The sequence below is a fragment of the Phalacrocorax aristotelis genome, chromosome 13, assembly GCF_949628215.1.
Source record: "Phalacrocorax aristotelis chromosome 13, bGulAri2.1, whole genome shotgun sequence".
Lineage (NCBI taxonomy): Eukaryota > Metazoa > Chordata > Aves > Suliformes > Phalacrocoracidae > Phalacrocorax > Phalacrocorax aristotelis.
Genome location: NC_134288.1, coordinates 11979334 through 11995109, shown reverse-complemented (window position 1 = coordinate 11995109; position 15776 = coordinate 11979334). Strand labels below are relative to the sequence as shown.

The following is a 15776-nucleotide window of genomic DNA, read 5'->3' as shown; positions in this document are numbered from 1 at the left end:
TAAACAAGAAGTATTACATGATAGCATGAGAAAAACCACAAGAGACTCATGTTTAAAAGCAGTGCAGGTTGCCCCATCCCAGTACCTAGTGGATAATGCACTATTATATTTGAGTAAACTTTCATACATACTTTTCTAACTTCAGACAGGCTATTTCTAAATTTCAAGGTGTTTAATTATGGCGTGTTACCAAAAGGCCAGCAATATACGTGAAACAGATAAAGCACTCCCAAACAAGGACAGCAACAAAACGTCTAATAGTTCTGTATGCCCATTACTGGCTCTGTTTTTATAGGGAAGCTGCTATTTGAAGTCCAGGCGTTCTCCACACCTTCAGTTTCTCAGGAAATGCTGTATTCGTGACTACAAGTCACATGAATTCGAATGAGCTTCCTGTCATGAGGGCACTGAAACTCATTGTAGCAAAAAAATACCAAAAAGAACCACCAACCCTATTAAGAAAAGTCCTAAAACACACACTTGTGTTTGAAACTTCCTAAGTCACATAAAATGCACTTCAAAGAAAAAGAGAAAGAAATGCTTATTTTTTTCAGTGCAAACCTTTATCCTGTCTCATTATTTGAATATAACACGCCCCCCCGAGTAGCATCATCCAACTGTTCTTATTTGAAAATTAATAAAAAGGATTATATTTTTCATAAATGGCCAAACAAAATTTTGTAATAGATCACATCAGTGACCCATCTGTTAGGGAACAGAACAAGACACCTTAGGTGTTTAAGTTATTAAGAGTTCAAGTTGTTAAACACTGGCTCTAAAACTTTTCAAAAAATGAAGCTGAAATAAAGGTACTATTCCATGTTCTATCCTAACACATGTATGTTTAAACACATGAGAACTCTTCACAAACGTGAGGAATTTTTAAAAAGGTTTCTTTTCTTGAGCTACTTTTCCTCTTACTAAAGAGATGCCACTTACCGCTGCTACAGTTCTAACACAACAATACATATGTAGTGACCCCAGCCTTTCTGGCAACAGGAACTGCAGTATGGATTTATCCCAAACACATAAACATGTTAGTGCTAACCTCGCTAAGATAATCAAAACACCCGGAGACAGGATATGCTTTAGTAACAAATTTGGCCACACTCTGCATGTTAATAAATCCTTTCCAAATGGTGTTGAGACGAGAGAGGAAGAGGGAAGTATCGCTGTCTTGAGGTGAGCGTGGCTCTGGAACACTGCAAAACAAACCCAAAACAGAAAGGTTACAGAACACACGTGACAATGGTCCCTTTTTTTTTTGTTTTCTTCCCTTCTCCTGTTGATCAAACACTTTATTTTAAACCAGTAATAGAATTTTTACTAAGTGCTTTGTTAATGTTTTCCATTAACTTGGTCTTAGTGAAAAATGCAAGTAACAGAAGTAACAGAAAATAAACCTGCAGCTGCAGACAGGCAAAAAGATGCCGGAAGTTAGGACTTTTATAAAATTAGGTTAGCACCATAACCACCGTGATCCTGACTCTATAACAAACTAATCTGAATTATATATTCCCACTAATTGAGTCAACAGTATAAATCTGAGATTCTCCAGTAAAAGAATCTGCTATGAACAAAAATATTTTAATTCCAGTTTCATAAGGATATACTTTGCAATATTCAATTTTACTATTTACTATTATATCCAGAATATGAAAGAAATCCACTTCCTTTCAGGCTGATAAATGGGTTAATTTTAATTCATATTCATAAACTCAGATGTAACAGTATTTTAATAGAGGATGAAAATCTGGAAATGCCTTTAAACCATCTCTTGCATACACCCGCTTTCTAAATATTAGCGTACATGCGGACTTCTAAGTCTGCATAATACCTTCAGGTTTTATTTAGCTGCTGCAATACCTTATAGAATCTTTGCCGTCTAATACACTGATGCTCAAAAATTTTACCGACTAGAGAAGGTAAATGAGGAGATGGGAAATTAAGATCGTAATCAGACTACCTGAACTTTGAAGCTGAGCATGCCTTTTGATGGCAGGGAGGGGAAAGGGACATGGGACACACGGGACTTTGAAGATAACCACATTAAAGACTCGGTAGCTTGGCTTATTATTAAGTATACGCACTTGATATTGGGTGAATGGTGAACTGCTAAGTATCTTGGATCTGGTGAGGATGATGGTTTCGTTAATATTGATTTGGGAACAGTCATAACTGGTTTTGAAGTTTCCTGTTTTGTTTCCCCTGTTGAAACTTTGTCAGATGCAGGACCAGGACGCAGGGCTGGTATCACAATACCAGAGGAGCTGCTCATTGCTGTCCTAGGGTCTCTGCCAGAAACTGTTACGGTTGTGACAACTCCACCAGCACAAGAGGCAGGAAAAGGACAAGCCTCTTCAGGTACAGAAGAATCTGTATTGTTATGGCCCTGGGCTGTAGGAATGTAAGTTCCTTCTACACTTGACTGAGGAATTGTTTCTTCTACCGGTCCAACTTCAGTTTCCATTGCGTCTTCAGAGACAGCCTCTTTGGCAGGCTCTGCTGCTGGGGCTGGTGCAGCACTTTCGTACTTTGGCTGACCTTCTGGTTTTGATTTGGACTCCGTTTTTTTAACGGGAGCCACTGACTTAATCTTCTTCGGTGGGACTTCATCTTCAGATGCTGAAATCTGACCTATAAATGTATTTTAAAAGCTTTTGATTACTATTTAACAATGAAATATTACGGAGAAAAACAGACAACACTTAACAGAACAATTCTTTTACTTCGCACAAAGTCAGCACTGTAGATACCTGTACAGATTTTGCAGTTCAGGTCAAAAAGATGGGCTCGATGTTGACTTGTTGTATCCTTCAGCATACTGCTAAAAACATCTAGAGAAGGAGCACTGTTTAAATTTGGTGCACTTCGGGCTGACTCTTGCTGCTCCTAAAATTAAAGCATATCGTGTCAGATTTCTCAAAAAAACTTTGTCCTCATTTCATTCCACAGTGTTCTGAATTAGATAGCTAATATTCCAAAACAAAAGATTTCTCTGTAAATTGACAGCAAGGGCTGAGAAATACACAGCATTTTAGAAGTACATGCAAAATATACCTATCATTTGACTGTTTCACTCCTTCAAACTAAAAGGAAAGATGCTCATAGCACACCTACTAGGTGATATCCTTACAGTTCATTGAAACAATCTGCACTTCTGATGAAAAATTCGAGGCCCTAGTTACCACTTATCTCCCTCGATGTCTTCATGCTGAAGCAATAGCCAATACTTACATCAGAATCAGACACTGGCGGAGAATCTTCCATATTTACAACTTGCACATGTTCCCGTTTTACAGATGCTTTCTTGATTTCATGAGATTTGCTTCTCGACTCTATCATCTGAAAGAAACAAAACCATTTTGGTAAAAAGTCCACATATTTATTTTATAATTTTCTTCTGTACTTCGTTATCGTTTGGCTGGTGGTAGAGGAAAAGTATATTGAAACTGAAGATTATTAGTATCTCATTAGGAAGAAAATGGTGCATTAACATATGGGTGGTAAGGGTTGGTGACCTCGCTCTTAATTCATATCTAAGGACACGGAGGAAAACTATGTTACTTACTGCTTTAGCTGGTTTCTCTTTCCATACAGACAGTTCTTTAGATAAAAGTTCTTCTGGTTTCATTCTCACTAGTTTTGACAACGAGATTTCCTCACGAAGGACACGATGAAAAAGTCCCTGAAAACAAAACAGGCTTTGTTACCGTGCTAAAGAAAACCTGCTCGGGTAACCAACAAAGATTTGCAGTGCTGAACAGGCAAAACCTGTTCCACTTTCTTAACTCTCTTAAAAAACCCGTCTACTTTTAAACACGTTTGGAAAGGTGCAGCAAACAGAAAATAAGGATGAAACAAACACAAAATATGAATTTTCATCATTATCATCAATATCTTTCAATATAACTGAATAGGGATGTCAAAAGTTGAGCAGCTGCTCTCCTGCATCTTTACTGTAGAAATTGGAAAAAAGTTTCAAGTGTTCTCTAGTGGGCACTTTCACCTGCACCAACATACAGTTTTCTCTTTTAAAGCATAAATATGATCACGTACGTGAGCAGTATCCAACACGTACTACAGAATGTCACAAGAGGAGAAATTAATAGTCTGTATTTAAGAAAGCCATTCTGTAAATAAATATTTCACACCAGATATCCAAACTTCATAAATACACATGACCAACTGAAGTAGACTTTGGATTCCTGGATTTAAAACTATTTTCTAAAGATCTGAATGGCTTTATAATAATCTTCTACAGTATAATTCGTAAGTCTTTATCTTGAAACTCCTAATGTTGAGGCCAAAGTTGGACATATGATTAAAAACCAAAAGCATATTTCAGTATATGTTTACTGTTTAAGGAAATTCCAAACCTGGTTTTTGGGGTCCTTGAGATTGAACATGATGCTACGGTATTTACTCTTGTATCTGTTGTCCGTAACTTGAAACAAATTAAACATCTCCTTTTCAATATTGAGTGCTACTTTCCCTACTTCACTCTCTGTCATGACCAGATCATCGCTATCATTGACTCTGTTAAAAACAAAAACGGGTACGTGCATTTATGTTAGGCATGAATTTTCAGGCAGCATTCATAAAAACTAACTTTTCAGAGCAAGGAGCTAACCTAAGCTCTTCCTCACTCAGTGAGGGCTCAAGACTCCTTTAGAAGACACCTCAAAGCCAAAATCTATCTCAGGACCTTGAACTGTGAACTCTGGCGACCTTTCATGACTGTCCACAGGCAGCCAGAGAAGGCAGCCTTTGTGAACAGCCTTTACAACCACTCCTGCTCACGGCCCTGACGTTAGGAGCTTCTCGGCCACGAACGACACAGGGAGCCCAAGCACTTGAGTTTTAGTCCTAGACCTGCCACTGTGAACAGCATTTCCATTTCAGAAACCATACCAGAGAGCAGTGGTCTATAATAAGTATTGATGGCTGGCATTAGCTTTAATAATCGTTCTGGGTCAATTTGCTTTTGTTTGTTCAGGGCTTTTTCTTCTTTCCTAAGTGATAGAGCTGCCCACTGACCAAGATTTGTTGTTGATTTTTATGTTGGGAGGGGAGAGAACGTCTACTTCCGTAAGCCTGTAACCTTTCACTATGGTATTTCCTATACTATGTTCCTTACAACCTCTGCATCTCCAAACACTCCCGTCACCAGATTTTAAAATTTCAGAGCACCTGCATTAAAAAAGTTTCTATGGTGTAATTTAATTCTTCAACTGTAATTGCCTCAGTATAAATGGAATGGTGAGGTGTCTTTTTCTTTGGTTTTTTTTTGTTGTTTTTTTTTTTTTTAAAGGAGCACATTTATAGCAGGACTTAAATTTTATTTTTAATATGAACCTGAAATGCCAATTATACTTGTAGCAATTTGTAGTACAAATTCAGTCCCTCATTATCACTTATCAAGTAAGCAAAACTCTGCAGGGTAAACATTTACACCTAGTTGTAGCTTCCGATATAAAATAAGTGCTTTGAATTCCCACCTCTTCCATAAAATTTCTTTTAGGGACCGTCGAATGTTTTGTCGAATCTGAGAGTTGGGTTGTGACTGCATAGGGCTAGGTGATGCTTTTGCTTGACTACTTCCAGATGCAGTAGAAATGGAAGACAGTGAAGGCTTTTTGAGTCCTCCACCCAAACTGGAAGATGTAGCTGGTTTTTTGGAAACTGAAGAACCATGAGAGAGAGACAAATGTTTTGAAGGAACACTGCCCGAGGAAGGAGCACTGCCTGAGGATGGCCAAGGTTTCTTGGGAATTACACCTTTGAAACTTCCAGCAGAAGGTTTAAGTGGTTGCTTAGTTAGTGATGTGTTAGAGAAGGATGGGGACTTCTTTGAAGGAAAATTTTTAGCGAGAGAAGACGTCTGTTTCTCCATTATAGATGCAACAGCTTTCTTCGATGCCGATGTAGGCTCTGATCTATCTTCGTGCTTTTTCTCTTCCCTTTGAGCTGTTAAAACAAAGAAAAAAATATTAAAGGCTTAACTTTATAACTTCCTATTCATGAAGATCAGTTATCTATAAAGAAAAGTCTGTGAAATTACATCTCTAGAGAATAACTATCAAGTAGGGAATTTAAGTTATTTATTTCCACTAGCCTTTTTAAAAGAAATTTTAAAAACCAGGCAGAGGTTGACAGAATTTTGAAGAAATTTGTCTTAGATGCTTCAGACAGTACTTTGTCTCAGAGGCCGACTGAAGAGTTTAAGGAAGTTCCACTTTGACTCTTAAGGTTCAAAATTTTATTTACAATCTACGCAAGAAAACTGAAGGGAAAAAAAAAAGGCACCACCTTCAAAGATTCCTGAGTGAGATAAGCTTAAAAAAAACACACTTTCACACATTTAAAAAAAAAATCTAAACAGAAAAATTCTCACAGCACCTTACAGAACCTCTTTATTACAGAGGCCAACCTAACGATAGACTCCATTGATTTGAAACTGCATTATTACCTTAAGTGTAGTATTACTGAAGCTTAATGAACCCTTTCCCCCAGACCTTTTATTTTAAAGAGCAAGCAAAGACAGACAAGTCACGTAGCACAGAAGTCGCTTACAAAATTCAAACACATACTCAATCTTCTTGGTTGCTAGCATTAATATCATACTGATGCCATTGCTATCAACTATTATTAGACCTTCCTACTCTGTTTCTAGGTAAATTCTAGATTTATAGGATAATTAAACATTAATACTGCTGCTTAGGCTATGACCATCTAACTCCCACTATCCACAAACTACTCCATTCACACTATTCAGATTTTCCATGTAAACATTTTTTCTAATGTTAATAGAATAATTGATACATGCCATATACAAGAAAATGAACAAAGTATAAGTAAAGGCTCCTGTTTCCATCTATGTTGAAATTATACTTGCACAGAACATGAAAAGCCAGCATTTCCTTAAATGCATGTCACCTGTCCACCTTCTGGCACCGACAGGAACAATTCAACACAGAAAAAAAAAAAAAAAAAAACAAAAAAACCCCACACACCCCCCAAGCAAAAACCACAATGTTTACAGGACTCCAAAGCTATAGTGGGCTCACACTAGCACGTTTATCCTGACAGCTCAAACACGGAAAGGCTCTGATGGAAGGTACCAAGAGGACAACTCCTGAAATACAACTGTTTCAATTCAAAAAGCCAAGTTTTCTCCCATAAAGCCTTTTTTTTTCTCACAAATCTGTAGAAAACCACTGACTACTTAACAAGTTTATTTTTTAATCTGATGTTTTTAGCTAGTGAGGGTTTGTAGATGAATTAGCCCGGAAGCCCTAGGTGCAAAACACAGGACGCTTCTTGGGAAAGATCCAGGAATTGAACTTTTGATAACTTCACCAAGGACCAGAAGGTCCCTCTCACCATCCAGATCTGCTAGAACAGGAGCAGGAATTACTAGGAGGATCTAAATTGCCCCATCTTTCCATCTGTTCTCAGATGGACTTGAAGGGGACAAAACACTCCCCTGAAGCCTGGTTCAAGAAACCCCACAAGTCAGCCCAAGCTTTCAGTGGAAACACCCCTTAAACGAGGGCAGGTTTGGAATGCTTGAGGCGTAATGCGATGCTCCCTCATTTCAGGAGGAAACGGCCTTGCAACCTTTCCCCATACTTAAAAGTTCAGGTACCCCCTGAATGTTAGCACACGCTTCCAGCAGAGAGACGCTTCTAACCCGGGGTTCTTTCAATGGGCTCTTACTGCTGGCAGTTTCAGCACAAATACAAACCCCAGTGGCTAAGTGAACTAAGAAATGAAGCTGTACTTCTGTAAGGCTAAGTACAGAGGTGCGTGCTGACCTTCTGCTCGAACACAAAGAGAAGCCAGAAGATCCAGAAACACTGTGTACTTATCCGTATTTTTTTAACCTAGAAACATTCTACAAGTAGACACCATGAGATTTTGAGTGCGATTTAACGGTTTGAAGTGTAAAACGAAACAGGTGACACCATACATTAAATAATTTCAAAGAATGTGAAGATTTTCCTATAAAGTAGATTAAAATGATTACTCACACTATTCCCATAGCTTTCCTTAGAGACTGGTCTCGGTTACTATCCGAGACCGAGGTGGGGAGACCTTCCGTGTGACCCACGTCTTCCCTTATGTCCCCACCCTTGGCCAGAGCTTACCCCGCTAACACTGTACGAGTTGTCAGCAGGGCTTTGGCAGTGACGGGGGGAGGACGGGGATCGGGAACTATTGCTGATGTTTTCGGTTTGGTCAGATTAGGCACCCAGAAGTTAACAGAGGTAAAAAGCCAAACTATTTTGAGTCTTGAATAGAGAGAAGGTGAATATCCAAGAGGTGCGCACTGATAGAGCTGCAGGAATTACTCCCATTCTCTTTTCCTGGTTTATTGTATCTTCTGCACAGGTTTGTACCTTTCCAGGCAGGCAGGACAGAAGCAAGTTTCTGTGACTCATCATGAAAAGGCAGGACATCACAGCTCAGGTTTCAAAGTGACGACAGAAAAATTCAGTCCTCAGCACCAAGACATATAGTTCTTTTGGTTTACAGCAAAAGTACAAAACGTGAAGTTCTAAATTTGTATTTAATTCTCTACATGCTATCTTTTTAATAATTAGTTCAAATTACTTAACAAGAACTACATTGCTAAAACTAAAAATAGCGCAACCAAGATGTTTTGTATCAATCCGATGTTGCATATATGAGAACTATATGCACACCACAAAGGTTTCTACGTTACAAACAGCTGTATGATAGTAAGAATACATACTTGTAAACTAAAAGTTACTAGTACAAAGGTAGACTGACGTTCCCAGGGTTGAAGGGCAGCAGAATCAACGTATCCAAGAAGAAAGATGCAGAAGCATCCTTTATTCTGCAAGCTGACATCATGACTATTTAGAAAAGTTTCCAATGTAAGGCATGTAGTTCTGTGCTTCTTTAGTCAATGGAAAATATGCAAATATTTCATAAGCCTCACAAAAGTTGTAACGGTTCCAATACAATACCACTATATACCAGTGAAAACGGAGTCCCTAACAGTACTTGTTCATTAGAGAAACCGATGGTGCAGATTTTGTATGCACCAACTCGGGCACACATGGGTCATTCAGTGATTCAGAACATTGACTCACTACTTTTCCAAATTTACAGGATGCATCACCGTATTTGAAGTAAACTCGTACCATGTGCACATTCTGACAAAGAATCAAAGCTACTGAAACCCTACACGTGCAAATAACCTGTGAGGGCTGTAGACGAACCTAATCTAAAAAGCCCCTCTTATCTTGACTATGAGAAACCAGAGTTTTTGTCCCATCAAATTTTGTTTTTTGGTGACAAGATTAATGCGCTGCCACATAATCCAGCTGAACCAACTCACTGTGTCATTACATGGGTCTTGGATCCAAGGCACAGGAGCACCCAGCTGAGTGGGAAGAAGGAGCAGGGCTGCCTCTTCTGTTGACTTAGCCGCAACATGAGCACACCCCAAAGCTTACGCTGTCTTCTGACAGGTATGAAACGACGGCAAGCGTATGTTTGGAAGAGTTAACAAACATGTACTCTTTTCAGAGTGCAGTATGCCAGCTTATGTAGAATTTCACTTCTGAACAGATGCCACAGTCGCTCAAACTGACAGGACGTATAGTGGAAGGGGTATTCCCTCAGACCATGAGTTTCAAAGCACTTGGCCTTGCAGTCCACGAACAACTTGAAGACGCAATCAATGCCTACTATACATACTGGCCAGTGATTTTATACTGTGATGTTTCCAGTCCTTTTCATCAGTAGCTCCAGCGTACCTACAATAAATGCTCTTAAAAAAAATTTAAAAATAAAAGGATAGAGGACTACTGAACATTAGCCTATCCAGCCTGACAGCGTAGTAGGGAGTTTCACCACAGACAGAAGACTAGTGCCAGGATAAGGCATTTAGTGGCTCTTCTTTTTGGCACTTTTGAACACAGATGTGTACCTCCCTTGGCTTGATGTTAGGAACGGTACTTAAAACAAACATTAATTCCTATTTTCCCCATTTTGTCCTGTGAACCATGTATTAGGACAGCAACAGGACTCTTACTGACTAAAGAGGCATGGGCTGAGAGGTTCAGCTGGAGCTCAGTCAGGTCATTTCCAGAGCGAAACCCAATGAAACCTCTGGCAGAAAAAGTGCGTTCCTTGCAAGGCTTAAGAAATGGCATTACTATGGTATGTTCACTAGACTTAACTATAATCTCTCCCACAGATACAGAACCCCTCCCCTAAGGAAATTCCCCCTGAAGCTAAGCCAAATATTACAACACGCAGCTAAGAATGAAACTTCTGTTAAGTAGTGGAGGACGTAACCGCCACATTATCTATCGTGTTACAGACCCGCCTGCTGAAAGCCTGATGGTTACGTAGCCTCCACTTCTGTACACCTCAGCACTGATGTTCCAACACTGACGTGGTTGTTCAGGCCCAGCGTAACAATGATTTCCACAGTGTAGCGCTGTTTAATTTTGTGTGAAGGATTTGCTAATGCCCTCGTATCATAATCCCTCACCAACGCCGGGAGGCTGTGTTTTACACCACCAGCATGGAAGTAATCCAAAGGAAACTTTGCTCCTCCTCTGATCTCTTAAAAATATTTCTGTATAGCATTCAAACCCGTGGAGGTTCTTCCCCCTTTCCCTCTCTACCCAATCTTTCCTTGGAATAGTAGCTTTAGAGAAAGCCACTTCAAAACCACAGCACCAACCCCCCTAGTTTCGATTCAAATTATCTCATTTGTGACAAGTTGTTTTGTTGCAGGCATTATCTAGTTTTTCCAATTTTTAAATACCTGAAGAAATGCGCTATTACTTTTGTTTGTATAGTTTTAAAAGTATTCAGATCACACTTCTAAGATCTTCAATTTCTTGCTCTATTGATGCTAGGAGTTTTAAACTGTGCTGTAGATAAACCATAGGCAGTTACACTTGAAGGGTCTGTTTCATAATGAGTCTGTAAGGCTGATTGTTTTCTTTTAGAATCTGAAAAAAAAAAAAAGCATCACAGCTACTACTACAGAACACTAAGACGACTTGTGAAAAATGTCTTACAGCCATGCAAGCTGACTGTTACATTGCACCAATTATGAGAAGTTTCCCTACAGACTTAAAAATTTGGCATCAGGCTGGTCACACACCAGAACTGTTGCCTCTGGTGTCTTAATATTGTCTTAACGTTTCCCTGTGTTCTCCTCCATCTACACTAATCCACGCTTTTTTCCCCCAGGATAGTTCCTCATGGCAGTGTGCGGGGAGCGCAGGCTGATGGCTGTGTCGCCTTGTCCAGCTTGCACAGACCTTCCTGCAGCGGGAGCAGCGGCCCAAGGGAGGACGTCGGCAGCCCAACACTTGAGGAGACGCTGCCTTGCACGCTGGCGAGCCTTTACAAGCCCGCGGTGCGGAGGCTGCTGAAACGTGTGGGTTCTACAGCTACTTCTCCTGCTCCTCTCACTAAAATAGAGAGTTTTAGGAAAAACAAAAACCCACAACTAACTTTCAGACGTATGCACAGCATACACGTTTGTGTGGCACCAATGGTAAGAAAGCTGGCAATTAACATTTTTCTGTAAAAAAAAATTTCTGTAAAATTCCACAATATAAAACTTAAGAAGCAGAGTACAGCTACTTATGATCCACCTTGTAAAGTGGGTCATTTACTACACTGTCCTTTTCAAAGAACACTGATGTCAAGTTAGGAGGAGGAAAATTCACACCAGTGCAGCTTTGCAGTTGTTAGAAAAGCAAAAAATTCTTGGTAGGTGTTCTCTGACAGCCTGCGTAAAGGCTGGCCAGAGCTGAGTAATCATGTCTTTTGAGAAGAGCTAATCTCTGAAGATAAACAGCAGCACTGGCCTTTACAACAGCTTAGACATCCCACAGGAATGAAGGTGTGAAAAGACCGACCAGAAGCAATGATCTATCCAGGAATTCACAAAAACCCCATCCAGCGTTTTGCGTGTCACTCAGAACTGGCCTGTGAAATTGCACTGTCAAGTTCTGTAGGGTCCCGCAGCTCCTCCTTGCTCAGGCGCAGGCAGCTGCACTATCCCTTACTCTGCAGTCGTTGCAGAATGCTGCAGCTGCCCGCTTTGAACACTGCAAAAAGTGAGGGCAGCCTGTTTTGACACCTATCACAGTAGTAAAGGAGTCTCTTGGCTCAGGGAAGATGAAACGTCTCACCCCTATTTGCCAGTATCTGATAATTCAAGAACTGCATTTTTCCCCTTTGTGAAACTGCTGAAGCAGAGGACGGGCAAGATCTCTCAAATTTAAAACTGGTGTTGTTCCAACAGCTTCCCCCTGCCACTCAACCTCGCTATGTCCCACACGGACTTGCTCGATGCAGCTGTGGTATGAACCCTCTCTGCATGCCTCATGATAGAAATCATTTTAACAGAGCAGAATTTAAAGTAACCCCCCCACCCCACTGCAGTGGCTGATACTGAACTTTAATCCATGAGTTCTTCCGAAGTGACACCTTTCCAGGCAGTATCCAACTTAAAAAATTGAACAAAGTACATGGGTGAGCCGGTGCTTTAGATGTCAGTTATAAAGCACTCTACAATGGGAAGTTACTTACCAGGTACGAGAGGTTCCTCAAGAGCAGCCTTTGCAGTCACACTGCTGGGGTGCATGCCTGACATCTCAGAGCCTCACAAACTCGTCGAAGAGTCAATCCTGCTAGGTGCCACTGAAGCACCCTCTTGTGGCACCGAACGTTCAGTGCCCCAGGCTGTGAAGGTGAGGTGGTTTGTAACCGCTTCTGTTCCAAGCCGTTCAACTGTTGCTTTCCTGAAACCTGTTTTTGCTAGACTTTTTGTCATTTCCCTCAAAGACAGCTTAGCATTAGCATTCTAAATTCAGAAGTGTTGAACTACTCTTAAATAGGTTTCAGTGTTAGTTTTCACTGTTAATTGCCTACAGAACAATGTGTCTGCTTCCACTCTCAAGACCAAACCAAACTTTATTACCAAACACTAGTGTTTCAGGGGTGTGCCTCCTGCCCTCCTGCTATTCTTCAGAGGTCTCTCAGTTCTAATCTGCAGCACAGTGAGAAGCTTGTAATCAAGGTGCCTACGTGCCAAGCCTTTACATTCAGGCACACAAAGAAAGTAAATAGGCTTTAATCAATTTAGGAAAATCTGACAGAACAGCCGCCTTCTGTCACGGTCATTTGTTTGCATTCAAGCAAACACCTTAGCTATGCACGTGCAAACCTGGAGCTCAGACATGCGAAGCTTTGTTTGTTTTGATCTACCTTAGAACTACATCTTCACAACTACACCACTCCCGAGTGAAAGAGAGGCACTATCTGCTGCAGAAAAGGGCTCCTCATTTTCCAGACCGCGTTAATGGATTGTTATCATCATTCCTTGCAGGGACAGGCCATCTTCAGGTTCCAAGTTCAGTACAGATCAGACACAGCGAATCATCAGCGCCAAGATGAGCAGCAAAACTTGACTCCAAAGTGCAAGAGATCACCTCAAAAACACCCTTTTATTTGGGGACTAGCAGAGGAAGACCTTTTTCACTGGCTAGGCAGTCAAGTGAGCAAGTTCAAAGAACTGAAGTACATTAGTAAAAGAAAGCAAAACAGCAATAGAGGGTGGTGAGGTTTTTTTTTAATCAAACTTTCATCACTTTCAGTGTGGATGACAAAAGATAAACCACCCTTATATTCATAGTGAATCCGTAAGTGGTACCAGGTTTCTGCCCCCCCAACCCTTCCTCTCAGCAACGATTCCTTACACTGAAGCCAAGCATCCATTACGGCAAGAGTGCTGGCTCTCTGTCGTCCAAGCGCCTTGGGGTGCTAGGTGCTTGAAGGGCAAAATAGGAAACATGCCAGCAGCAGGGACCAGGCTTCCTAACTTAAGGGACACGGCAAAAATCTTCAGGTGGCTGACAGCCACAGGACAGATGTAACATACCTTGGTAGAGCAGAGAAGGGGAGCTCCAGTAGTTCACAGGCAGGAGATGATAATCGCTCCCCAAGGATCCCACTCTCCTGTTAAGTGGCTGGGTCCCAGGGGATGCTGGCTTCAGCAGCCACTCCTGGTCCGCCTCGCGCCACAGCCAGGGTTCAGCCCACGCGCCAGCCCATGCGCCAGCACAGCCCCTGCCATTCTCATCATGCAAGTTCAGCACCAGAGCTGCGTTACACCAGCCGCTCCTGTACTATAAATCTTCCCAAAGCCAGACCTCCAACATCAACTCCTCAGAAGTTCTGGCAGACTCATCTTAGGTATTCTGATCATTATTTGGTCCGTCAGCAGCCTTTCTGAGAACTCCCCTAGTTACAAAGGGTTAAGGCTAGACCTACATATACAGCCACCACGTGTCCCAGAAGGTTGCTGGTAACAAAATAAATCATTTTTTTTATTCCCCTGGTACTACTCAATACTTTCTGCCTCTTAGTATGGGTCTACATTGCAGAACACAGCATTAAGCAAAGATGCCTTAGCTTTCAAGAGTTAATTCAGATGCCAGAAATAATTTAGTTGTAACAGTATGGAACTTGGCACAGGCTAGTTTATCCTATGGGGAAGCACTCACACCAAAACAAAGGCATCAAGTTTAACTACAATCAGTCCTTGCAGACAAACATACTTATGATTTAAGAATAGCTCCTCAGTTTAAGTAAATATTTTTAATAGTTAGTAGTCAAGTATTTTTAAGAGCTGAACCAATAGCAGTATGTCCACATAGACTGTACTCAATTGAAGAGTCAGTTTAAGCTGTTAGAATCTTGCCTGAAGAGAAGCATTAAATTGGCACCAGCCTGTGTGCAGTAAGGCCGTACTTTTTTCTTTTTACAACAGTACCTACAGCTTCGTACATAATTTCTACCTCCTGAGCCATAACTCCTCTCTGTCTTGAGTGCACCACTACTCCCACTACTCTCTCTATAGTGGTATATTTTCTCTTTCCTGCCTTTGTACTGTTATTACAGAAAGAAAAAAATACACAAGGAAAAAAAGTTATATGTGCTATAATCTAAGCATTTTGGTATGCAGATCACGTTTTCGGATGATGGGCTCCTGGTATCACCGCATTTCCTTTACAACGTCCCTACATTTTGTCAGAGGTGTGCAGAAACAAAGCAGTCCAAGTGCCCTTTGTGTCTGGGATCTTTTACTACACAAGTGAACACTATTCACTTTGTGAATAGGCCTTGGGTGTAGAAAAGTTTAGCTACAGAAGAAATGAAGAAAACTGAAAGGAGATAATAAAAGGGAATTTGTATCACCAGAGCCAGGGCTCTAAAACCTGCCTCCCACTTCCAGGAGGTGGCAGCGTTAAGTTGTCTCTCCATAATTCACGGCTGTAAAGCACAGGAGGTACCACAAACATTGTGCTCCTCTCTTAATGAAACACGTCTCCTTTGAAGTCCCACTTATTAACAATTTCTGTGAAATACTAGTACTAAATCAGATATTCTAATAGACACGTATAAACTCATACTATTTATCTGCCTACAGTTAAGTAAACAGAAGTTTAGTGCCTTGGTGTGACAAAGTGCTTTTTACTCAGGAAGAACAGTAATAAGACACACATTTAATGTTTATTTTTCACCTAATAAACCCTCTTCACTCTCTTGTGTGCTTACTTTTATCAATAATTGCAGTTAAGATGTTGAAGTAGCTTTAGCACCTGCACTGCGTAAATTATCAGTTCACGTATTTCTTTTAAGTCTAATAAGTCAGCTGAATTTGAACAGATTTGAAGCACTGATGAGTACTTAGTATATGT

At 40.7% G+C, this 15776-nt stretch overlaps 1 protein-coding gene and 1 long non-coding RNA gene across 4 annotated transcripts in view; both read right to left on the bottom strand.

Moving 5' to 3' along the window:
- The window catches only part of DIDO1 (death inducer-obliterator 1), a 55156-nt gene that overhangs the window by 12968 nt on the left and 26412 nt on the right, over positions 1-15776 (bottom strand). For all 3 annotated transcript variants that reach the window (XM_075108558.1, XM_075108557.1, XM_075108559.1), the window contains 7 exons: positions 5502-5970; positions 4380-4539; positions 3572-3688; positions 3238-3345; positions 2757-2892; positions 2091-2637; positions 1049-1202 (listed from right to left, as the gene is read on the bottom strand). In XM_075108558.1, coding sequence (XP_074964659.1) covers positions 1049-1202; positions 2091-2637; positions 2757-2892; positions 3238-3345; positions 3572-3688; positions 4380-4539; positions 5502-5970 — 1691 coding nt within the window. The remainder of the gene's footprint in view (positions 1-1048; positions 1203-2090; positions 2638-2756; positions 2893-3237; positions 3346-3571; positions 3689-4379; positions 4540-5501; positions 5971-15776) is intronic.
- Positions 8559-11464, bottom strand: LOC142064038 (uncharacterized). Its single transcript, XR_012662957.1, has 2 exons — positions 10817-11464; positions 8559-9794 (listed from the first exon to the last, which is right to left on the bottom strand). It is a non-coding gene; the product is annotated as an uncharacterized LOC142064038 (long non-coding RNA).